This window comes from Myotis myotis, unplaced genomic scaffold (genome assembly GCF_014108235.1).
Source record: "Myotis myotis isolate mMyoMyo1 unplaced genomic scaffold, mMyoMyo1.p scaffold_m19_p_3, whole genome shotgun sequence".
Taxonomy (NCBI): Eukaryota; Metazoa; Chordata; class Mammalia; order Chiroptera; family Vespertilionidae; genus Myotis; species Myotis myotis.
The window spans coordinates 157,294,776-157,317,725 of NW_023416335.1; the positions used below are offsets into that span (position 1 = coordinate 157,294,776).

The 22,950-nt window shown below is 57.1% G+C and overlaps 1 protein-coding gene across 1 annotated transcript in view; it reads right to left on the bottom strand.

The window, feature by feature from the left end:
• LRP1 (LDL receptor related protein 1) overlaps positions 1 to 22,950 on the bottom strand; it is a 79,485-nt gene that overhangs the window by 37,097 nt on the left and 19,438 nt on the right. Inside the window, exons 7-22 of the mRNA XM_036297633.1 lie at positions 18,994 to 19,156; positions 18,445 to 18,667; positions 17,295 to 17,484; positions 16,670 to 16,813; positions 15,384 to 15,620; positions 13,518 to 13,698; positions 12,182 to 12,404; positions 11,195 to 11,396; positions 10,651 to 10,776; positions 7,811 to 7,951; positions 7,559 to 7,684; positions 6,773 to 6,889; positions 6,228 to 6,308; positions 4,527 to 4,694; positions 1,430 to 1,612; positions 851 to 1,051 (exon numbers count right to left, since the gene is read on the bottom strand). Coding sequence (XP_036153526.1) covers positions 851 to 1,051; positions 1,430 to 1,612; positions 4,527 to 4,694; positions 6,228 to 6,308; positions 6,773 to 6,889; positions 7,559 to 7,684; positions 7,811 to 7,951; positions 10,651 to 10,776; positions 11,195 to 11,396; positions 12,182 to 12,404; positions 13,518 to 13,698; positions 15,384 to 15,620; positions 16,670 to 16,813; positions 17,295 to 17,484; positions 18,445 to 18,667; positions 18,994 to 19,156 — 2,706 coding nt within the window. The remainder of the gene's footprint in view (positions 1 to 850; positions 1,052 to 1,429; positions 1,613 to 4,526; positions 4,695 to 6,227; positions 6,309 to 6,772; positions 6,890 to 7,558; positions 7,685 to 7,810; positions 7,952 to 10,650; positions 10,777 to 11,194; positions 11,397 to 12,181; positions 12,405 to 13,517; positions 13,699 to 15,383; positions 15,621 to 16,669; positions 16,814 to 17,294; positions 17,485 to 18,444; positions 18,668 to 18,993; positions 19,157 to 22,950) is intronic.

Below are 22,950 nucleotides of genomic sequence, written 5' to 3' on the forward strand. Positions count from 1 at the left end.
TTTTTGCCTCTCTCTGGGAGGGTGGGAAACCCATTCCCTTTTCCTCGGTCTCTTCTGATCTGGGGTGAGGTGCAGTATGGAATGTCCCGCCCTGGGCTCTGACACGCCCTGGGATCTGCCAGCCCTGACAGATGACCCCGGCAGCAGTTCTCAGGGCCTGTCCAGCCGCCTTATCTCCCATTCCTCTCCTTTCGGGAACCCGATGCTCCGCCTGGAGATAAGGCGGCTCCGCTCCTCACCCCCAAGCCGCACCAGGTGCCCCATCCTGACCCCATTTCTTTTGATCTTGAATGCACACCCTCCTCCCCCCACGTTCTCACTCACCCTGAAAGATCTACCACCTTTGAGAACCCAATTAAATCCCCACCTCCTCTGGGAAGCCTGCCCTGACCACATCAACGCTCAAGCCAGTGCCTTCACCTCAAAAGCCAGCTCTGCAGCACGCGTGTGGGTGAGGGTCTGTGCCTGCAGCGAGGGGCTACGTGGCACTGTCTCTACTTTAGGAGCTGTGTGACCTCGGACCAGTTACTTAACCTCTCTGTGCCTCCGTTTTCTCATCTATAAGGTGGAGTATGTAATCGTATCTGCCTCCCAGGGCTGCTTTACGGATTTAATGCTATGAGAGTGTGACGTGTCGAGCACAGCCTCTTGCGAAGGTGAGCGGTAAATCCACATGGGGTGCTGGGAACTGCTCTGGGCACTACTGGCCCAGCAGCCAGAGCTGCCCTTTCCTAGTCTCAGACCTCTCCCCACACAGCCTGCCCAGCTCCACGTGCCCCGGCCTGGCCCGGACTCCTTACCCAGCACCCTCCCCACCCTTCTCCTGGGGCCTCCCAGGCCTGGGCCTCACCGCAGAGGTCTCCCTCATCGGAGCCGTCTCCACAGTCGTCCTTGCCATCACACAGCTTGTCGGGGGGCAGGCAGACTGAGGTGTTGTTGGCACAGGGGTGCGAGGGCGGCCTGCAGGCCAGGGACTCACAGTTCTCCTCATCCGAGTTATCTTCACAGTCACTGTCGCCATCACATACCCATGCTTTGCTGATGCACCGAGCTGAGGGGTGGGTATAGCATGAGGGGCCAGGCCTGGGCATCAGGCTCCCTATGTCCTTCCCAGACCCAGTGGAGTCCTCCAACAAGGTCATGACTGCAATGCCTTACGGTCCACTAGGAACCCCGAGGCCTTTTCTGTGACATTCACACAGGGAAGAAGGAGGAATCTGCAGGAGGTGAGGGCTGGGTTCCCAGGGCCCTGAGTGCAGGCTCTGCCCCTTCCTGTCTGCCCCACGCATCATGCACAGCTCTCTCTGTGCGGGCTTTTGCCTCAATGCCCCGCCTCCACCCCTCACAGGGCGGTGCTGTCTCTGCTCTCAGTATGGTTTTCTCCTGCCATGCTGCCCCACTCCAAGCTCCCTGCAATACTTCTCTTTACCAGAGTCCTTGCAGCCGAACTTGACGTTGGGGTCGCAGACGTGGGTCACCCCCTCGCAGCTCTTCTCGTCGCTGGAGTCCATGCAGTCAGTGTCCCCGTCACAGCGCCACCGCAGGGGGATGCACAGCCCGTCCAGCCGGCACTGGAACTCATCACTGTGGCAGCCACCAGGCGGCCTTGTAGCTGCAGGGGGTCGGGGGAGGGCAGTGGGTGGGGGAGGGGCTTCAGGTCAGCCATCCCACCTCTGCCTTCCCAATCCCCCTGGTGCTATGCCCAGCCCGAGGCTATGAGCAGAGACAGACGTGAAGCGCCGTCTGAGCACTGCTGACACTCCTGGAAGCACTGAATGAGGCAGGCAGGGATGCTACCACTCCCAGACCCAAAGGTCATCTCACATAACCTCCCTATTTTACACGCGAGAGCTCGACTGGACAAGCTGTTTGCTCGGCCAGAGCTCAGATGCCCCCGCCTTAGCCTAGCCTCTGTTTCATTCATCCGCTCCACAGACACTTAGGGATCGCCTACTGTGTGCCAGGCACTGTTTCAGGTGCCGGCACGAGCAAGACTCCTTGACGGGCCTTTTCCCGTCATGGAAGCGAAGCTCTAGCGGGGGAGACACAGACAATGAAACGCAACATAGAAACCCAGGATGGAGTTGCAGGCAGCGGTTGAAGCTGTGGACACCAAGCCGGGCCAAGGCTGGCGAGGGATGAGGATGCTGCTTTAGATGGGACAATCGGGGAAGGTCTCTGAGCAGAGGCCTGAACGGCTGTATCCCAGGCAGAGGGAACAGCTAGTGCAAAGTCCGGGATAGGACGACGCAGGGCGCGCTGGACAGACGCCCAGGGCACAGTTGAGGCTGCACAGCCAGTGCGGAGCAAAGGAGGAGGCGGGCGGCAGGAACACAGGTCAGAGAGTGAGCGGAGCCCTGCAGGCCCCGCAGCAACGTTTGGTATTGATTCTAAATGCGTAGGGCACCGGTGTGGGCTGAGGGCAGGGCTGGGCATAGTCTGTCTCGGGTCCTGCAGGTTATGCTGAGCTCTGACCCCGGAGCCAGGGAAGGAGCAGGAACAGGTGACTGCACCCACCTGACTGCCATCACCTCCGGGGCCGCTTCGCCCACCTGCCCCCTGAGCGTGGCCAAGGCTCTCCTCTGGCGCCTGGACTTCAGGAGCAGCCCACACGCCGATTTTCCTTCCTTGGGGCCCCTGAACCGATTTCTAACCAAATCCCCTCCCAGGACCGTCTTCCGAAAGACCTCCTACATCCTATCGCCTTCCAGCTTCGAAATCCTATGAAGGTCCCCGGCACCCAACTTTCCTTTGCTGTAACCTGCCCCCTTCAAAACAGCCTCATTCCTCCGTCTCCCCCCATCCCCCCGCCGTCCGAGGCCACCCCACCCCCACCCTGCAGACCCTCTGGCTTGTCCATTTACCCACAGTCTAATCCCTCATCAGGCCCCGGTTCAAATCCCGCCTCCTGAATGGTCCCAGCCATTTCAGCTCACAACCATAGTTGAGGATTGCTACCCACCATGACACCCCTGTTCCTGCGGGCCAGGCCCCCACCCATCTCCTCTCATTTCATAGAGGAGGAAGAGGAGGCTTAGAGGAAGCAACTTGCCCGAGTTCGCCCAGCTTGTAAATGAAGCTTTTCCCACCAGGCCACGCACACGCCTCCAGGGACCCCTTCTCTGAACCCCACGGCACTAGCACCCGCTCTCCTCACCCAGCCTTCGTCAGCGATGGCCCTGCAAACCCAGCGACTCTCTCCTGGGCCTGGGGACTCTCCCCTCCTCCCTCTCAGTGCTGGGCCACAGTGCCTGCTCAGCACCGCTCCCACTGTGTGCACCTAACTCCACGAGGCAGAGGTTGTAGGCTGGTGACCCGGGGCCAGATGTGGCCTGTGGAAAGATCTGGGCCTGCAGTGTTTTTTAAACTTTTAAAATCAATTGCTAGTTGTTACCATTTGACTTGTGTTCCCTAAAAGAGATGCCAAAGTCCTAACTCATAGTACCTGGGAATGTGACCTTACTTGGAAATAGGTCTTTGGAGATGATCAATTTAAGGTGAGGTCATTAGGGTGGGCCCTAATCCAATAAGACTGTCCTTCCATAAAGAGGAAATATGGACACAGAGACAGACACACACCCAGGGAGGATGCCACGTGAAGACGAAGGCAGAGATCGGGGTGCAACATGCCCAAGCCACGGAACGCCGAGACTGCCAGCAAACACCAGAGCTGGGAGCGAGGCCGAGAACAGTTCCCCCTCACAGCCCTCAGAGGAACCAACCCTGCTGACACGTGGGCCTTGAACTCATAACCTTCAGTCATGTCAGGTCATAGATTTCTGTTGTTTAAGCCACTCAGTTTGTGGTACTTGATTGCAGCAGCTCCAGGACACTAATATGTATTGTAAAATGGGTAGATTTCACATAAAAAGCTGCATTTCAGTGCAGACTTCCCTTGAAGCCAGGGCAGTCCTGGGTCTGCATTCTTCCATAGTAACAAGCAGCCGCAGCGAGACACCCACCTCCCTCGAGAGGGTCTGTGCCTTCCTATAGACTGAGCTCCACTGCCCCGGGCTGGGGTCTGGGGGCCGGCACTAGGGATGCTCACGGAGCCAGCCCCTCTCTGCTTTGGTCCTCACTGCACTCATTCACCCTGACGCCTCTGAGCATCCCTTCAAAGCTACTAGGTTCCAACACAAGCCACGGGCTGAGTGCCCGCTGTGCACGGCCTCACTGAAACCCCCACAGCAACACCGCGATATCGGCGCTATTATTATCCCCACTTTGCAGATGAGCACAGAGGCCATTAAGTGACTTGCTCAAGGCCACCCAGATAGTTAGCAGAGCTGGCGCTCAAACCCAGAGCCACGCAGCTGCGAAGCCTGCAATCTTAACAGCGTGTGACACAGTTGTCGGCAATCTCCCTCTCCCACTGGACGGGAAACTCCTGCAGGATAAGAGCCACGGCTGGGTTATCTCTGCTCCCAGATGGCAAGGACACGCAGCGGGAGGACAGATGGATGGGTGGATGCGGAGTGACGGCGTGTGCACCATCTCGCCCCGCCCTGTGGGCTCCAGGTGCCTACCCTGATTGGTGCAGTTGGCGTGGGTCTCGTCACTGTAGTCCCCGCAGTCATTGTCCCCATCGCAGGTCCAGTGCTCTGGGATGCAGCGCCCGCTGTTGCATTTGAACTGGGTGCTAGAGCAAGAGTGGCTGCAGCCTGCCTCGTCACTATTGTCCCCACAGTCATTGTCTGGGGGAGGCAAGAAGGGGAGAGGCAAGGAGCGCGTCAGCCAACAGCCTTCTCTGTGACCCCAGGTGGGGCCCCCACTCCCACCTCCCGATTCCCACCTCCCCGCCCCAACCCCCCCACGGAGAAAAAAAACAAACAGAAAAGACACAGAAACTGCATAGACTGCAGCATGCACCATGGCCCACATGGGGGAGGGGGAGGGGTGGCGGGCGGCGGGCTCCAGGAGGGCCCTTCCCTGAGTCTGGGAAGGCTGGGGGAGGGGCACAGGGCATGCTTCTTTTAGGCAGGGTGTGGGAACAGGGGTCTGTTTGCTTTGGGGGCAAGGCAGGGATTTATCTGGTTTTGGAGGGAGAGAGATGGGAGGAGTGTAGGTGAGGTCTCTCGGCAGGGGGTGTGGGGAGGGGAGGGGGGAGAGCTTAATCAGGCCCTGCCCTGAACCCGGGCATTGCTGGGCACCAGCTCAGAGGGGGCACTGCCTACATCGGGGAAGTGTGGGGGCTACAGGACGCTGGGGAAGATGGGGTTTGGCTACAGGGCAGTGCTCCTGCCTCTCTTCCCCCTGGATGAGCTTCTCTAGCTCTCTCCTCCGCCTTAGCCTCAGTCTCCTGTCCCCTCCTCTCTGTCATCTCGCCTCTGAGAGGTGCCTCTGCCACGCGGCTTCTCCCTCCCCACTGTTTGCTTTCTCCTTCTGTCACCTCCCCTCTCTCTTTTCTCTCTTTAGCTTCCCCCCACACATCCTAGGAGCTCTGGGAGGGGCAGCCTGGGCGTCCTGAGGCGGCCAGAGGCCAGCGGGGGCTCTGGGGTGATGGTGCATGTGCTTCTATGCACTGACCGGCAGGCTCAGGACAGGTCTTTTCGTCAGAGCCGTCCCCACAATCCTTCTCTGAAACACAGAAACCGCCAGGGCAACCATTGGCACACGAGACACGGCAAAGGTGAGGGGCAGCATGGCGCCGGCCCAGTCCATCCTCTCACACGTCAGCCAGGGCTGGAGCCACTGTGCAACACGTCACAACACCACACAGACACAACCCGAGCCCTGAGACGGCACACACACGACAATGCCCTGGCCCGCGGCTCAGGGTGGACATCACCTGGTCCATGGCTGACCGCCAGGTGGGCTCCTGAGCCTAGAGCAGGAGCCTGGAGGGTGCACCAAGGACTTGGGGAGATGGGGTTTGCAGGGAGAAGGGAGCTGGGCCCTGGGCTCTCATCGCTCTGTCCCTCCGACCCACTCCTCCCAGCCCCGCTCGCTGACCTCTCCCCGGCCCCCCAGCCTCTGCCGGGGCGTAGACAGCTCAGACCCTGCCTGGGGAGGAAGGGAGCAGATGCGATGGGCAGGGTCCCCCTCCGTCCATCTGGGTTCCCCCACGGCATTTCTGGCTTGTCCTCCTTTTTCCCATCCAATCCAGTGGGGCTTTAGTGAACCGGAGGGAGGCCCTGCTTGGTTCTAAAACCCCTCGGGCCTTACAACCCGGGCCTGGCTTCTAGCTTTCCTGGGAACCGGGGCCGGTGAAGGGAGTTTGCTCTCACCATTGTCACAGCGCCAGTTGATGTTGATGCATCTGCCATTGTTGCAGGTAAACTGAGTCAGGGGGAAGCAGGTGGGATAGGCTGTCAGGGAGGAAATGTAGCTGAGTCAGGCACCCCCGATGACACAGCCTCGCAGCACCCAGCACGCAGGTGCAGGTGCTCCCGGAACTAGCAGCCCTTTGTGTGGCCAGACGGGGGAGAAGTGCCTCAGGCCGAGACCCCGCCCCCCCATCCCCACCTCCCTGAGCACCCTGTTTAAAGCTGGTAACTACCAAACATGGGCCCTGTGCTGAGCGTTTCTCACGCCTGGTCTCACTGAACCCCACACCAGCACTAAGATACCGGGGGTGTTATTATCCCCGCTTTGCAGATGAAATGCACAGAGGCCACCGAGATTAGGTAACTTGCTCACGACCACACAGCACTAACTTGCAGGGTCTTTCAAGCCCCTCCGCCCTGCCTCCCCCTCCCCCAGCCGGGGGTGGGGGGATATTCTCATGGGTGACCTCCTCCCGGCCAGCCCGGCCCTCCCACGTCCCTCTTACCGCACGAGGCCGACTCGTCAGAGCGGTCCCCGCAGTCGTCGTCCAGGTCGCACGTCCAGGAGATGGGGATGCAGCGGCCACTGGCGCAGGAGAACTGGTTGGGCGGGCAGGTCCGAGCTGCGGACAGAGGCTGTGAGTGCTCCTAGTCCTGCCCCCTTTCCTAACTTTCCTTTCCTATTCTGAGTGTCATAGGAAGTCTCCCTAAGGCAGTGGTTCTCAACCTTGGCTGCACATTAGAATCACCTGGGAATCTTTTTAAGATCCTGATTTCTGGGCCTCATCCTCCGGAAATTCTGTTTCTTTGTTACTAATGTTGTGGCCCCACCCCATAACAAAGAAACAGAATTTCCGGAGGATGAGGCCCAGAAATCAGGATTTTAAAAAGATTCCCAGGTGATTCTAACGTGCAGCCAAGGTTGAGAGCCACTGCTAAGGGCTTCAATGCCATTTCTCTCGGAGAATTCCAAACCACCTCTGCGGCCTCACAGTGGCTGCATCGCCTCATCTCTCAGGGGGCCTCTGGCACCCTCCACTGAGAGGGCCCCCCCGCCTCGCTCTTATCTCCCGTCTAAAGCTGTGCTCTGTCCCCTGAGGCTCAGTCCTTCCAGCCAGCCTGGTCCTTCAGGGGAAGGGGGCAGCACCCCTCTCCTCCTGCCCGGGGCCCCATCCTCTCTGCCCCATGCCCTATGTGCTTTTCTTTCTGCTCAGGCCCCTCGGTCTTCCCAAGCCTGGCTCCCCCGCCTCCCTGACTTAGAGGTGCCCAGGGTGGTCCCCCGGGTTCCACACCTGAGCAAGTGGCGTTGGACTCGTCCTCACTGTTCCCACAGTCGTTGTCCCCGTCACAGAGCCAGCGGTTGGGGATGCACCGGTTGTTCTCACACTTGAAGCGGTCTGAGGGGCAGGTGTGCTGATCTGGGGAGGGAACAGATCAGAGGTCACTGAGAGGGTGGGGCCCCGCTCCCCTGGCAGCAGAGCCCTCCACTGGCCTCCCTGCAGGCCCACGGCTGAGGAGCGGGGAGGAGCGGGCGGGCGACTCACGGCAGAGGGCCGGGGCCTCGTCACTGTTGTCCAGGCAGTCGTTGTCCCCGTCGCACTTCCAGCGCTCCTGGATGCAGCGGCTGTTGGCACAGGCAAACTCGCCTGGCTGGCACTGGGGTGGGGGCACGTAGGATGGGTTCGCTGTGGGCACCACAGGGGGGTGAGGGGGAAAGTCAGACCCAGATCACGGGTCAGGCGCTAAGGCCCCTGTACTGTGCGCATTTTATTATTTAAAAATAACGCACAGAGTAATTTTACCTAGAGTGTAATTCTTCATGAGCAGGTTATCTGGTGAAAACTGCAACTCTATCTCAAGCCACAGGTGACACTCACTCTAACACACCCGCTTACTCTAACGTGCCCAGCACTTCCCAGTGGCCGGAGGATAAGCAGCTCCCAGGAGAGTGCAGAGCCCACCCCCTCGTGCCCCTGAGAGACCATTCCTCCCCCTCCCTGCCACCTTCACCCCCGGCTCCTTGGGAGGTGTTCCTGCGCCTTCAGGGCCCTGCCCTGTCCCTGGCTCTCCCTTCACAAATGCTCGCCCACCACAGGAGCGAAACAGGCCCAGAACTCTGCGGGCTCCGCAGTCGCCCAGCACCTCGCCTCACCACCTCTGTCTGCCCTGGGCTACTAGGAGTAAAAGCACTGCCTCCTTTGTGTCTGCATCAGTAACCTCCAGAAGCCCAGGGCGCCCAGGGCAGCCGTCCCTGGGCCTTACAGCTCTGTGCATCCCCTTTCTGGCCCATCTGTCATTTCCACTTAAGCCTTCCCATGGGCCCTGTGGGCGCCTATTATCTCTCCCACAGCCCATGGACTACTGAGCCTGGAGGCGTCCACCTTGCTTCTCGATCCTGCTTCCCCATTGTCCTCCCTCTCTTCTCTCTGCAAAATCCACACTGACTTTCCCTTTATCTGACCATCCCACTCCGACTTCTACAGGCCCCCAGGCCACTCCCTCTCATCCGTAAGGGTTTTTAGATCCTGGCTCCAGTGTCACTCTTCCCAAAACCACTCTGCTTTAATTCTTGGTGATTTCAAAGTCCGTGGAAAGGATCTTTCCATTACCCTGCCCCCCAGTTCCTCGCTCTGCCAACGCCAATGCCCTTGCCCTCCATCTGGCCTCAGGCACTCACTCTTCACTGTGCGCTAAGGCCCCGCTACCCAGTTACACTCTGGGATTCTACGTCAGGAGCTCACTCAGAATACGGCAAAGCATGCAGGTGTGGGAAACTGGAGAGTGGGTGATTAAGAAACGGGACCTGGGTCAGACTTCCTGGGCTCACATTCCTGCTCTAACTTTGGGCCTCAATTTCTTTATCTGTAAATTGGGGATAATAAAAATATCTTTCCTACAGGAATATGTTAAGGAATAAATACGTTACTGCATGGGAGGTGCTTAGAACAGGAGTGGGCAAACTTTTTGACTTGAGGGCCACAATGGGTTCTTAAACTGGACTGGAGGGCCGGAACAAAAGCATGGATGGAGTGTTTGTGTGAACTAATATAAATTCAAAGTAAACATCATTACATAAAAGGGTACGGTCTTTTTTTTTTTTTTTTAGTTTTATTCATTTCAAACGGGCTGTATCCGGCCTGCGGGCCGTAGTTTGCCCACGGCTGGCTTAGAACCATGACTACTGCATAGTCTGTGCTCAGTAAATGTTGGCTGTGATTACAACAAAAAACTAGAGCTAGTCCGACCAGTGTGGTTCAGTGGTTGAGCATCAACCTATGAACCAGGAGGACACGGTTCGATTCCCGGTCAGGGCACATGTCTGGGTTACGGGCTCAATCCTCTGTGTGGGGCGTGGAAGCAGCCAATGATTCTCTCTCTCATCATTGATGTTTCTATCTCTCTCTCCTCCTTTCCTCTCTGAAGTCAATAAAATATATATTTTAAAAAAATAAGCAAACAAAACTGGAAACAATCTAAACATCCAACAATAGAGAAATGGTGAAGTACATTACGGAACTTTTACCAATGAAATCTACTTCAGCCATTACAAATTCTGCTGATGTTTTCATGACATAGTGTCCAGTGACAAAAGCACAGACTAGGACAGGATGTGCAGCAGGAGTCGTCAGGGAAGGTGGAGAGAAACGTTTGGGAGGACGGCTTCCCAAAGGGGGAACAGTGGTAGCAGGGGGCGCTGGCCTTTGGGGTGACTTGTACTTTCTCCTTCTATTTTCTATCATGTTTACGTATTTATTTTTACAATGAGCACAGCCTATTTTTATTTAAAAAGTGAGGCTCTTAAAATAATGCAAGAATAACACAGAAAATGCTGTGACACATGTGAACTCAAAAGGGCAGAGGATATGTTGGTAGGATTTGGGCTTTTTTTCTCTAATTTTTTTTTTTTTTAATCCTAATGCAAGAATATGTTTCTACTGATTTTTTTTTTTTTTTCTTTTGAGAGTGGGAAACATTGACGTGAAAGAGAAACATCGATCCATTGCCTCCCATATGCACTCCGACTGGGGATCAAACCCCCAATCTGGATATGTGCCCTGACCAGGAATTGAATGTGCAACCTTTTTGGTGCATGGGACGATGCTCTAACCAACGGAGCCACCTGGCCAGGGCTCTAGTGCTTAGAACTACTGATATATGACTTTAATGGTGGGGAAAATAAAGATTGGTTTCCCCTAATCTTTGCGCCCTCTCACACTCCTCTCATTTCCCCGCTCCCGGGCCCCAGAGCCTTCTCTCGCCCCACCACCAGCTCCTGTTGCTCCAACTGGTCCCTCTTTGCCTCCTTCATCTCTTACTGGACTCCGTGGCCTCCTCCTACTGGGGCCTGCTTCCCTGCCTCCCACCCCAGCTGGGCCCCTCGTACCCATGCAAGTGACACCGTCTGCACCCAACACCTGGTCCTCGGCGCAGGCACACTGGCGACTCCCCGGGGTGGCCAGGCACAGGCTGCTGCAGCCACCGTTGTTCACCCGGCATTTGTTGGTACCCACTGTGAAGGAGGGTGGTGGGGAGGGGTCAGGGGAGGAGGGGGAGGACAGGGGATGGAAAGGAAATGAGAAGATAGGGGACGAGATGCATTAAAGTGAGGAGATGGAGAGGGAGGAAGCATTGAGAGGACCATGAGCGTGTTGAAGAGCAGGAGGCGTAGGCATGGCAGAGGGGGAGACAGGAAAGGAAGGGCAGATGAGGTCAAACAAGCTGCCGGCAGGCCCCGTAGGACCCAGGCCTCACGGCATGTGCGTCTCACTCTAAGGGCAAGGGCTGGGGGCCTCTCTTGTTGAGAGCCTCCAAGGTCAGAGCCCAGGATCCCAGGGGAGTGCCTTCTGCCCTCGGAAGCCTCATCCCCATCTAGGTCCTGCCCCATCACCAGCCCCAGCCCCAGCCCCAGCCCCAGCCCCAGGGGGTACCTTGCTGCTGCTGAGCATCATACATGCGGATCTCAAAGATGGGGGGCCGCTCGCTACGCAGAAGGGTCACAGTGGGGGGTGCGCCTCCTGCACCCCGTTCCAAGCGGTAAACACTGCCGCTCCGGTACTCGGTCCAGAAGAGGTAGTTGCCGTGGTGACACAGGCCAAAGGCGTGATTCAGCTCAGGACCTTCATATACAATCTAGGAATGGAGGGGAGGCTACTAAGGAGCTGGAGACAAACAGGGGGACTGAGGAGGCCCAGAGAGATGGCTGGTGTGGACCCTCATTCATCCACATCCTGGGTGTGGGTCTCATTCCCTCCATTGGCCTGGAGCCCCTGAGGCTCATAGCTCTACACAGAGTGAGGTGCCAGCCCCTGAGCCCAGCAGGAGGCCGATGGCGAGCTCGTCCACACTGTCTTCTCTTGGGCCCATTCATCTCCCTCCACCACCCACGTGCACACCCATACCACACACACACACACACACACACACACACACACACACACACACAGTACTGAGCAGACAGCCAGAATTCAAACTGGCATTTCTTCTCCCAACAAACATTTGCCAGGATTTATTAAAGGCCAACCCACGGTAGGCACTAAGAAATGAAAAAGACACGGGAATCTGGGGTAGAGGAGGGGGTGGCCCTCAGCAGTGAGCCAGGTGAGGAGGAGCTGGGCAGAAAGAACTGCATGAGCTACAGCAGAGAGGGCAGCGCCTTCGGATGTGGTCCAGCCCCCAGACAAGAGGCCCAGTCACAGATGCACTTTAACAGAGGCAATCCTCTAACAGCACAACACAGCACGTAAGACATGCAAGCACACAGATGTACACATCCATGGGGACACAGGTAAACACACAGGAAGCCCACAGGCTTAGCCACACACAGATGCCCACACATTCACACAGGGCCTCATCCACATATAACAGTGATCTGGCGACACACACATGAACACCCACACAGAGGCACGCCTGCCCACCTTCCGGTCGGTGCCGTTGAGCAGTATGGTCTCGATGCGGTCATAGAAGGCATCCACCCAGTAGAGGCGCCCAGCTGGGATGTCCAGGCTCAGCCCATTGGGCCACAGCACTGTCTTGGAGGTGACAAAGATGTCGCGGTGTGAGCCGTCCATCCAGGCCCTCTCTAGCCGCCCTCGCCGACTGTCCTTGGGGTCCTCCTCCCAGTCTGTCCAGTACATCCACCTGTGGGCAGCGACGGGTCAGCACCAAGGAGCCACCCCTGCCATTAACAACCCACGCGCGTTGTCCCAGAGCCCCTCACAGAGGTCTTCCTGCTCTGCTCAGCCCTGGCCCACACATTTCACTCATTTATTCCTCCATTCAGCAAATATTTGATGAGTGCCTACTGCAAGCTGGGCACAGTCTAGCACTTGGGGACCCAGAAAAGACCAAGGGCCAAGCTGGTGTGGCTCAGTGGATTGAGCGGCAACCCATGAACCAAGAGGTCACCAGTTCGATTCCCAGTCAGGGCACATGCCCAGGTTGTGGGCTCAATCCCTAGTGTGAGGAGAGCAGGAGGCAGCCAATCGATGATTCTCTCTCATCATTGATGTTCCTATCTCTCTCTCTCCCCTCCCTTCCTCTCTCTCTAAAAATAAATAAATAAATAAATTTTTAAGGGAAAAAAGAAAAGACCAAGATAGCCTGGGCTCCTGCTCTCCTGGAGCCCATATCCCACCCAGGGAGACAGATAAGAAATAAGCCAACCAACAAGATCTCTCACATCAGAGAGATAAAAGCAGGAACAGGAAGCAGGTGGTGACATGGAGAGTGACCGCAGCAGGTGAGGAAGGCCTCTCTGAGGAGGTGCCAGGTGAATGCTGCCATGTGAATGCTGCGAAGGGGCTAGACCTGCAAGTACCTGGGAATTCCAGGCAGAGGGACTACAAGAGCAGAAGCCCCGAGGCAGGAACAGCTGGGGTGTCTCTTTGAGGCACAGACAAGGGGCAGTGAGAACAGAACTTCCAAGGGCAGGAAGTAAGGTGCAGATGAGGTCAAAAGAGCTGCATGCAGACCCCCTAGGACCCCAGCCTGATAAGGAATGTGGTCTCACTCTCAGGGCAGGAGAGCCCGTGGAGGGCTCTGGGCTGGGGGTGACGGAATCAGGTTTGTGTGTGTGTTTGAGGCATCACTCCCATTGCACTGAAGATGGGGACATCTCCCCTTTCAGCTTCCCATTCTCGCCTAAGCATCCCACCTAGGCTGCCCTCTCCTGTTCCCGCTCCGTCTCATCTGCCACTTCTAAGACCCACAGGGTGCCTGGCCCACCCAACCCAAGGCCCGAGGAGGACTCACCCATTGAGTGGATCCACCACAATGGCCCTGGGGTGTGTCATCTTGCCCTCTATTAAGGTCTTGCGGGTCTGAGCAGCTTTCTCCAGCCTGGCCACGCTGATGGTCTTCTTGGGCCCATCATCCGTCCAGTACAGATTGTCCCCCATCCAGTCCACGGCCACGCCCTCCACATTGTGGATGCCTGCAGGGAGTGAAGGGGACAGCGATGGAGAGACGTAGAAGCTCAAACGGCCTGCCCCTGGCCCTTAGGGTGCACGTACCTTTGAGCAACTTGGCTTGTAGGGAGGGCTGGGAGCCTTGTATGCCCAAGACAGTGGATGGGATGGGGGATGGGAGGATGGAGGAAGGAGCATTTGTTTTTGTGGTTATTTTTTTTAATATATTATTTTTTATTGATTTATTTTTTATTTTTTTATTGAGAGGAAAGGAGAGGGGGAGAGAGAGAAACATCAATGATGAGAGAGAATCATTGATCGGCTGACCCCTATATGTCCCCTACTGGCGACTGAGCCCACAACCCAGGCATGTGCCCTGAGGGGAACTGAACCCTGACCTCCTAGTTCATAGGGCGACGCTCAATCACTGAGCCACACCAGCCGGGCACAGAGATCATCTGTGTTGCCTCGCTGTGTTGAGGCACAAAGCTGTACGTGACAGCCAGCACACGTCCGTGGCGGATGCAGGCTCTTGTGTGGGGCATGTCTGGGCCTGAGCGAGGGTGGACAGCTGCGGCAATGTGCTCTGGGCACAAGTGTGACGCCACGTCCCAGCCCTAAAACTCCTGAGCTAACAAAATGAATAAATCAGGAAGTGATTTTTCACTTAGCAAAAGGGCTTCATCTTCAGTGCCCTTTAAATAGCAGCTCCCCTGGTATAGGGAACCCCAATGTTTTCGTGATGAGGAATTGCTTTTGATTTCTCCAAAGTCTTATGACTGCTGACTGCTGAGGTTCTCTGGCCTGTGGGGAGGGTGGGGAGCAGGGCAGAGGGTGGTAACTGGTGTCAGCTAGTTGCACAGCCCTACCCTGGGGCCTGTGTGCAGCTTGGGAATTCCTCACTCAGGCCGGGAAGTGGCAGAGCTCAGCCCAGACCCATGCAGGTTCAGAAGACAGTGTCCTGGTGACCTGCCCCAGGAGCTCAGAGGAAAGAACTGACTCAGTCCACAAAACACCATTTCCTGCACTGGCAGGTTTTCTCCGTGGTTAGAGGGTCGGCCCTCGGACCGAAAGGTCACGGGTTCAACTTCCGGTCAAGGATGCATACCTTGGTTGCAGGCTCCATCCCCAGTCTGGGTCAGGGCATGTGTGGGGGGAGGCAGCCAATCGATGTGTCTCTCTCACACCCATGTTTCTCTTTTTTCTCCCCCTCCTCTCCCTTCAACTCTCTAAAAACCACTAGGAAAGTATCCTCAGGTGAGGATTTAAACAAACAAACAAGCAAACAAACTACACAATTTTCTCAGAGCGTGTAAGCACGCAGCGCTTGGCCGCGCAGACCCTGCCTGTGCACGTGGTGCTGCTGTGCCTGCTCTGATTCCAGGCGGCAGGCCTCCCCCCGGCTGTGTGCTATGTGCAGCTCCAGGGCTCCGAGCCAATGGCTGAGAGACCCTGAGTCCTCCCAAGGGCTGGCAAGGACAGCCCACGCCATCCATCCATCCTCCTGCCTCTTGTCTGCTCAGCCAAGAAGGGGGTCACCCAGGGGTCAGTCTGTCATCCCCTCATCTCTATGCCAACCAGCCCAGCCAGCCAGTCAGCAGAGGGCGGGGGCGCCGGGACAGATGTCTAGGCCCCAAAGCGCTTCCCATCCCAGGTGGGCGATGCCCCTTGGGAGTCCTATCCACACGCCTCCCGCCTCCGGGGCCCTCACCATCCTTCAAGATGGTCTCGCGCTCAGTGCCGTCGATCTTCTGGCGGCCGATGAGGTAGCTGGTGGTGTCGGCAAAGTAGATGAAGCCGGTCTCAGCGTGGAAGTCCAGGGCTCGGGGGTTCATGAGGTTCTCGATGGGGATCATGTGCTCGTCTGGGACCTTGGCCCCCATATCCATGCCCCGGATGATGCCTGGCCGGCCCTTGCCATACACAAGGAACAGCTCGTGTTCTGGCTCTAGGGCAGGCACAGACGGAGGCACAAAGTCAGACACACACCTGCATGTGCACACACGACCGCCTCCCCAAGGGGCTGCAGAGCCCCTGCTGTACCGGGTCAGGGGCTGTGGGGGCAGCAGTGGCTCTGGGTCACAGGGACAGACAGACAGACAGACAGACGTATTAGGCCCAGGGGACACCGCCCCGGAGGTGTTACCTTCCCCAGGAGTGGGAAACGGGGCAAGTGTAGCAAGTAGCATGTTTTTAGTGACGTGCCCTGCTCGGTAATGAAAGCAGTGGCCCCAAAGGAGCACCGGCAGACTATGCTGGCATCTGACCACTTTCCACCGCTTCCTCAGCGAACGTCCTCATCTCAGCCACATCACTTCTTGCCTAAACTGGCTGCGGCCCTCCTCACCCAGCAGCCAGTGTGATGTCACTTCCCTGCTTGAAAGTCGCCAAGCCCACACGGCCTCGGAGCCTTGGCGCCTGGGTTCCCTCTGCCCTTCCTGCAGGTAGCTCCTCACTCCCGGATTGCTCGGCTCAGATTCCACCTCTGCGGAGAAGTCTTTCCTGGCTGCTCTGTCTACACCGGAGCCCTCAGGTCATCGCGAACTCTACTCTCCATTTATTTTCTTTCTAACACCTACCACCACCTGAAGTTTTATATTTATTTGTCTGTCTCCCCTGCCAGACTGTACGCCCTGGAGGACAGAGATGACATCTACCTGTTCACTGCTGAATTCTTATTTTAGGACAGCGCCAGACACACAGGACATGCTCACGACTTACTTGTGGATGGAAGGAGGGAGGGAGGGAGGGAGGGAGGGAGGGAGGGAGGGAGGGGAAAAGGGGCCAGTTTACAGTCTTCTATGGAGCTGGAGTGGGATAGTGGGAAAAGGCTTGTTTTCAGATGTGGGTTCAAGTTCTGTGACTGTCCCTTACTAGTGATGAAACTTTGGGGCAAACGCCTTCATCTCTCCTCATCTCGGACAGAAGTGGTAGGGCTGTGGGGAGGCGGGTAAGGACACCCTCCCACCCACCCCAGCAGGCCCGCCCTTCACTCACTCTTGCATGACTTCCCATCACTGCCCAGGCTGAAGCCGGAGCGGCAGCGGCAGGTCCGTGCCTTGTGGCTGTTGGCCAGCAGGCAGATGTCGGAGCAGCCACCCGGCTTCCCGTACTGGTCGTTCTCACAGGCGTGGCTCCTCACTAGAGCGGGGGCGGGGGGGGGGGGGGGGAGCTGGTCAGGACCCCCAGAGCCTCTGTGCCTAGGCCTGCAGAGGCTTCCTGACGTCTGCCCACACTCCCTCCTGCTGTGGTCTTTGTGCCCATTGATCCATTTGAGGAGTTAGAGGCACAGTACTGAAACTCCTCTGTCCCACCACAACCCAGCCACTCAGGTGGGGGCCGCCGTGGCCAGGGGGAGTCCCACGGCTGCCCATGCCAGCGGCTTCTCCTCTAGACCAACCAGGGGAGGGAGGGACGGGCAGAGCGCTCTGTGTCCTTGGCAGAGGGGAGAAGGGGCCCCCTGGGGGTGGGATCTGGATGCCGAGGGGCAGGGAGGGGCTGTCAGAGGAATGAGTGGCCAGGGGTGTCGTATGGTAGGAGAAGCAGTCATGACACGAGAGAACCGAGAGAATCGGGGGTTCCCACAGGGGGGCCCCTGGCAGGGCTGGGGAGCTCTGCTCACCTCGGGGCTGACGCCGCTGGTGGTAGATGTGGAGGGCGCCCCCCTTGTCCACACGGGTGACCACCTGGTAGTCAGTGCTGTTGAAGCGGTTCACGCGGATCACGCTGGTCTTCTGCTGGGCGTTGGCATTGTCCGAGTTGGTGGCATAGAGATAATTCTCAAACACGGTCAGGCCGTACAGGTGCTCAATCTGAGAGAGGCAGGCAGCATGGTCAGCACAAGGGAAAGAACTCCTCCCTCAGTCTCGGAGAGCCCCTCAGCTTCCCATCCAGACGCCATTATCTGTGCTCCTAACGCCATTCCACCGCCGCCTAACTCGACGCTTTCCTCCTCCTCTGGCTGGGCTACCCCGTTGTGGAGCTCTTCGCATGTCAAAACCCCACTCATCCTTCACAGAGCGTCTCTTCCCAGAGCTTCCGGAACCAGGGATGCTCTCTCCTTCCGCACTCCATTTCTCTAGGGTTTTTTTTGCACTGCCTGGTGGTTTGTGGACTTAGCCCACCCAGTCTGCTCAAATCCCTTGAGGGCAGAAACCACATCCCCGCAGAGTCAGGCGTGCAGTGGATGATGGCATGATTCCGATTAAATCGGAGTTGGGACCTAAACTCTGTCCACAGAGAACATTCTTAACCCAACTCCAGCGCCCAGCGAGGGGCGGGTGGAGAGGACAGACCGGCCCTGTAACAGCCCTGCTGCCCACGTAACTTATCTATTATCTAAGGTAACCAGCTGTCCCAGTTTATCCAGGACTAAGGGGTTTGCTGGTTCATGGGACTTTCAGGACTAACACCAGGAAAGTCCTGGGCAAACCGAGATGGCTGTCACCCTCATCATCCCAGAATGGAGTGCCATCTGTGCTGGCAGCGCTTCTAGACGAGGTCCGAGTGCTATTTCCTGTGACCTCAGGCAAATCCCTTAGCCTCTGGAGCCCTGCTATTCCCATCTGCCGAAAACGAGCTGTCACCTATCTGCTCATCCGTCTCCCAGGGGTCATTGTAAGGATCAAATCGGAGAAAGGAAGCCAAAGGTATCTCTAAAATGACTGTTCCCATCGGGTGGAAGCCATGTCCTGTCCTTTCCCCAAAGTGCTCATGACCACCCCGGCCCCCCAGAAGGCCCCCCCGGGTCCCCTGCGAAGGCCCCCCCTCACCAGGATGCCCTGGATGATGGTCTGCCGGCCCTTGCCCTCGTAGTCCACCACCTCGATGTAGTCCAGGTAGGCGTCAGCCCAGTAGACGAGGCGGCTGACCAGGTCCAGCGTGATGCCATGAGGAAACACAATCTTGCTATCGACCAGCTTGGTGCGGTTCTGCCCATCCATGTCGCAGCGCTCCACCTTTGGGATCTGCCCGTAGTCGGTGAAAAACACTTTCCTGTGGGCAGATGGCACATTAAAAGAGTTCTGGCCAAAACCGGTTTGGCTCAGTGGATAGAGCGTCGGCCTGCGGACTGGGGGGTCCCGGGTTCGATTCCGGTCAAGGGCATGTGCCTGGGTTGCGGGCACGTCCCCAGTGGGGAGTGCAGGAGGCAGCTGATCGATGTTTCTCTCTCATCGATGTTTCTGACTCTCTTTCTCTCTCCCTTCCTCTCTGTAAAAAATCAATAAAATATATTAAAAAAAAAAAAGAGTTCTGGATGCTGGGTACCCACCCTTCCACTGTAGCTTCTGCCTCCCCCTTTCCAGGGAGAGCCCTCGTACCCCATGGTAGGGTCCAGAGCGATGCCCTTGGGGTTGTAGAGCTCCAGGTCCAGCAAGGTGACACACGTGTCGCCATTTCGGTTGCAGACGAAGATCCTGTCGTCGATGTCATCCACAAAGTAGAAGTTGCCCGTCAGCCAGTCAATGGCCATCTGCTCTACGTCTGGAGAGAGCGAATGAAGGAGCGATGGGGGAGGTGCTCCCGTAGACATGCCCACCCTGCGCTCCTGCAGAGCCCACTCCCTCTGGGTGCTCCCCCCACCACCCAGGCCACGGCCGGCTCTGCTCCCCGAGTCCTATGGGAGTTACCAGAAGCCGTACATTTTGCCTTGAGATCTTTGCCGTCTTCCCACCTTTCTGGTCTCTCCAAGGAGAAGTCTCAAAAGTACCTTCCCACACAGCCTCACTCCCCATGCCGAGGCAGGGCAGGCACACAGGGGGCATGGGGTACAAGCCTCCCTAACTCCAGCCCCTCGAGAAGCTCCTCTTGGGGTCCCCAAAGATGGTGAGGGCAGGGTCACTAGCTCATTTTAGGTTGTTTTTTTAAAATCTGCTTTTATTTGAGATAAGAGCACTCAGGCTAATTAAAACATCACGCAATGTTTGGCCACTCACACAATTCTTTATTTTTAGCTGGACTTTCACATATGGTAAGCCAAGCTACCCCAAGCTAGCCAGAGCACTGACTGGAAGCTGTTACATGTTGCATGACTCTTAAAAAATGGAAAAGCAAGCACTTGTCAATAAATCCAATCTGAGAGAAAAGAATGCCAAAACATGGGGCCCAGATGGATGGAAACGGGGAGGTCCATGGTGGCCGAAGGTTGGATCAGTGACGGAGGCCACACTTCCTCATTCACCCCCATTCCTGTTTCTTCAATGTTCCTATTGCTCAATGTCCTTATGTTAGGGAGGGCTGGAGGAGAGAGCATAGGACTCTGAAGGCAAACTGAGGCATGAGGGGCAGCTCCAGAAGGCTGGGTGTGTGTGTGGGGGGGGAGGGGGACGAGAGCCACACTCAATCCATAGCCATGGGTCTGGAGAAGGTGCGAGAGGCCAAAAAGCTAAAGAGAGTAGGGGTGGGATGAGGGCAGCGGGAAATCTAGGAGGCGGGAAGTCTGAGGACAGGGACCCCGGCTGACCTCCTCTGGGCCCCTCTTCTCCTGGACCCACTGGCCACCCACTGTCTTCCCCAACTACCACCCTCAGAAGTGATGCCTCTTGCAAACTGGAGAATTCCATGACAGGGACTCCCTGGGACCCCTGCCTTGCACTCCACCTCCACCAATTTCCCCAACAGGGAAAGAAATCTCTGGATGACCTGCCTTTGGCCGATCGTACCCGACCCAGTGGGACTCATTCTGCCCCGCGCAGCTATAGGTGTGATGACTGGGAATCCAGCTCAGCCCCTCCTGATCCTTCCCCTCCCGACAGGGGCTCAGGGTCTGTTTCCCTGTTTCCCAACAGTGGGTGGGGGTGGGGGGCAAAGGGAACAGGAACATGGTTCCCAAGGAACTTGGCTGGGCCCTGCCACTGACTCACGGTCACAGGACTTAGGCTGGGGGGCGGGGGGGGGGGGGGGGGGAAGGAGCCAATCTGAGATTCTCATCAAACTGGTTTCCTCTTCAGGTCCCCCCTGTTGAAACCCACTCCAAGGTGATAGAGAAAGGTCACGTGGATGAGTTATCTCTGTAAGTGCTGATGCCCCCGAACCCAGCCACTCTCTCCTCTGGGCCCTGGTGCGGGCATGAGCGGAGGGAAGGGTGGAGCAGCCTGGGATGTGAGTCCCAGGCCAAGTAGGAAGAGGGCCCAGGGCAGGGATGAGGTGATCAAAACGCCCCACACACCGTTACCACAGAGAAATCAGATTACAGTGAGCGCTGCTGGGCTGCCTCCAGAGGAAGCCAAAGTCCCAAAGTCCCAAAGGGAGGGGGACCTGCCCACAGCCCCAGGCAGCCAGCAGGGTGGGTGAAAGGCAAACAGGGCTGCGTGCCCTTCACTTGGTGGGCGCGGTGGGGGTCTGGGGACTGCTGGCACGTGGACGAACTTCATCACTGGAAGCTGTTTTCCCAGCACCAGCTGGTGCAGCTGGGTCCTTCTCTCCGTTTCCTGAGGCTTCCCTGAGTCACTGCCCAGCCCCAGGGCTGGCAACACCCTGCCCTGCTCCCCACCCTCCCCTCCCTCAGCAAGAGGGGAGGAAGAAGCCTGAAGAGAGCGAGCACCCCCTCATCAGGTGCAGCCCATTCCCGGCTGAGCCCCAGGACAACGCTGACCTTCACCTTCGGGCCTCCCTCCTGGCCTGTGTTCCCTCCGAGTTCCAGGAAGGGACCATCCCGCTCTCAGATATTTACCCTTGGCCGGTCTCCCCTTCCACCTCCCAAAAGCCAGGCAGGGCCCCACTCAGCAGGCCGGTGAGGAGTTGGCAGGAACTGGAGTCCCCAGCCCGGTTTGGCCTCCCCTTTGGTATTTTTGCAGCTGGAGACTATTAGTTGCAAGCAAAAATCCTTTGTTATCCAACCCCTCCACCACATTATTTTCCTCTTCCCTAAAGTCCAGATTCCTCTGCCCGCCCCACCACACATATGCACACATTCGCATGCACACACACACACACACACACACACACACACACACACACACACACGCTGGGCCACTCACACGATTCTATGGCCAGCACAGGGCTGGGCTCGGCCTGGGAGAGGGCGCCTTCGCCTTCTTTCAGGGCTCCCTCTGTCCGTGGCACGGGGGGCAAGTGGAGTTCTGGGGTTGTGCCCGAAGACCTGAGCCTTCTGGCCCTACACACCCAGAGGGTTTGCTCCTCGTGGTCCAGCCTTCTCAGGGCTGATCCACCGCAGTGCACCCTCCAGAGGGGCTCTGGCTTAAGGCCCCAAACCCTGAGGACAGGAGAGTCTCAGGTAAACCCCAGTGAGAGAGGCTGTGTTGTGGGAGGAGTTTGGGGGGGGTGGTCTGGAGTCCTAGGAGTTAGGGATCCCAGCAGAGAGAAGGCCGCTAGGACGCTGGGAGGGAGAGGACAGACCGCAGCCTGCCTGTGATGTCGCAAAGGACTTTCAGTTCCAGGCCCCAGAATAGACCTGGGGTGTGTGCTTTTAGACGCTGCGCCCTCCCTATACCCTGACCCCCGTGCTCAGCACCCTGAGCTCCCCACAACTCCAGTTTTCTCTCACCGTCTCCGTCACTCACAGTGTTCAAGAGGCATTTCCCTAAATAGTGGCTGCTTTTCCAAAAAGAACAGGCCCCACCCCATTCCCAAGAAGACCCCAGCTTCAGCTGCAGGATTCCAGTCGCTCTCCCTAAAATAAATCCCGGGAAGGACGGGGCCTCTGAACCCTGAGGAAATATCCTGAACACATCCACACACCCAAACGTTGTAGGGTAGGGTGCAAGGACCCGGGGTGAGGAAGGAGAATCCCATTAACCATAACCATAACCATAACCTCAGTGAACACACTGCATCTGGTCTTTATTTCAGGAACCTCCCCACCTCACTCATCACTCTGTTCTGCCCTGGGCCCAGCCTCGGTTTGAATCATCATTCTGTCACCTCCTGTGGGACTATGGGCAAATTACTGAATGTCTCTGAGTCTCAGTTTGCTCATCTGTAAAATGGGATGGTGCCTTAACAACAGCACATAGCACAGGGCCTGGCCGACAATAAACAAGACACAAATGGGAGCTATGGTTTGTACCATGGTCCTCCTTCACCTCCATCCTTTCCGTCCCCAGCTTTCCCACCCAGTTACTATCTGTGCCTCCAGCCAGAGTCCTATGGCCTCCTGACTAAAGGTAGGCCCTCCAGGTGGGCAGTGTGCAGGCTCCCATGGCCCCAGTAGTTCCATTTACCACAGCCTGTTTACCTGACTACAAATATTGAGAGGTCAGGGCACTTTTATCTTTGTCCCCAGCTCTTGACACACATGTACTGATTCATTCAACAAA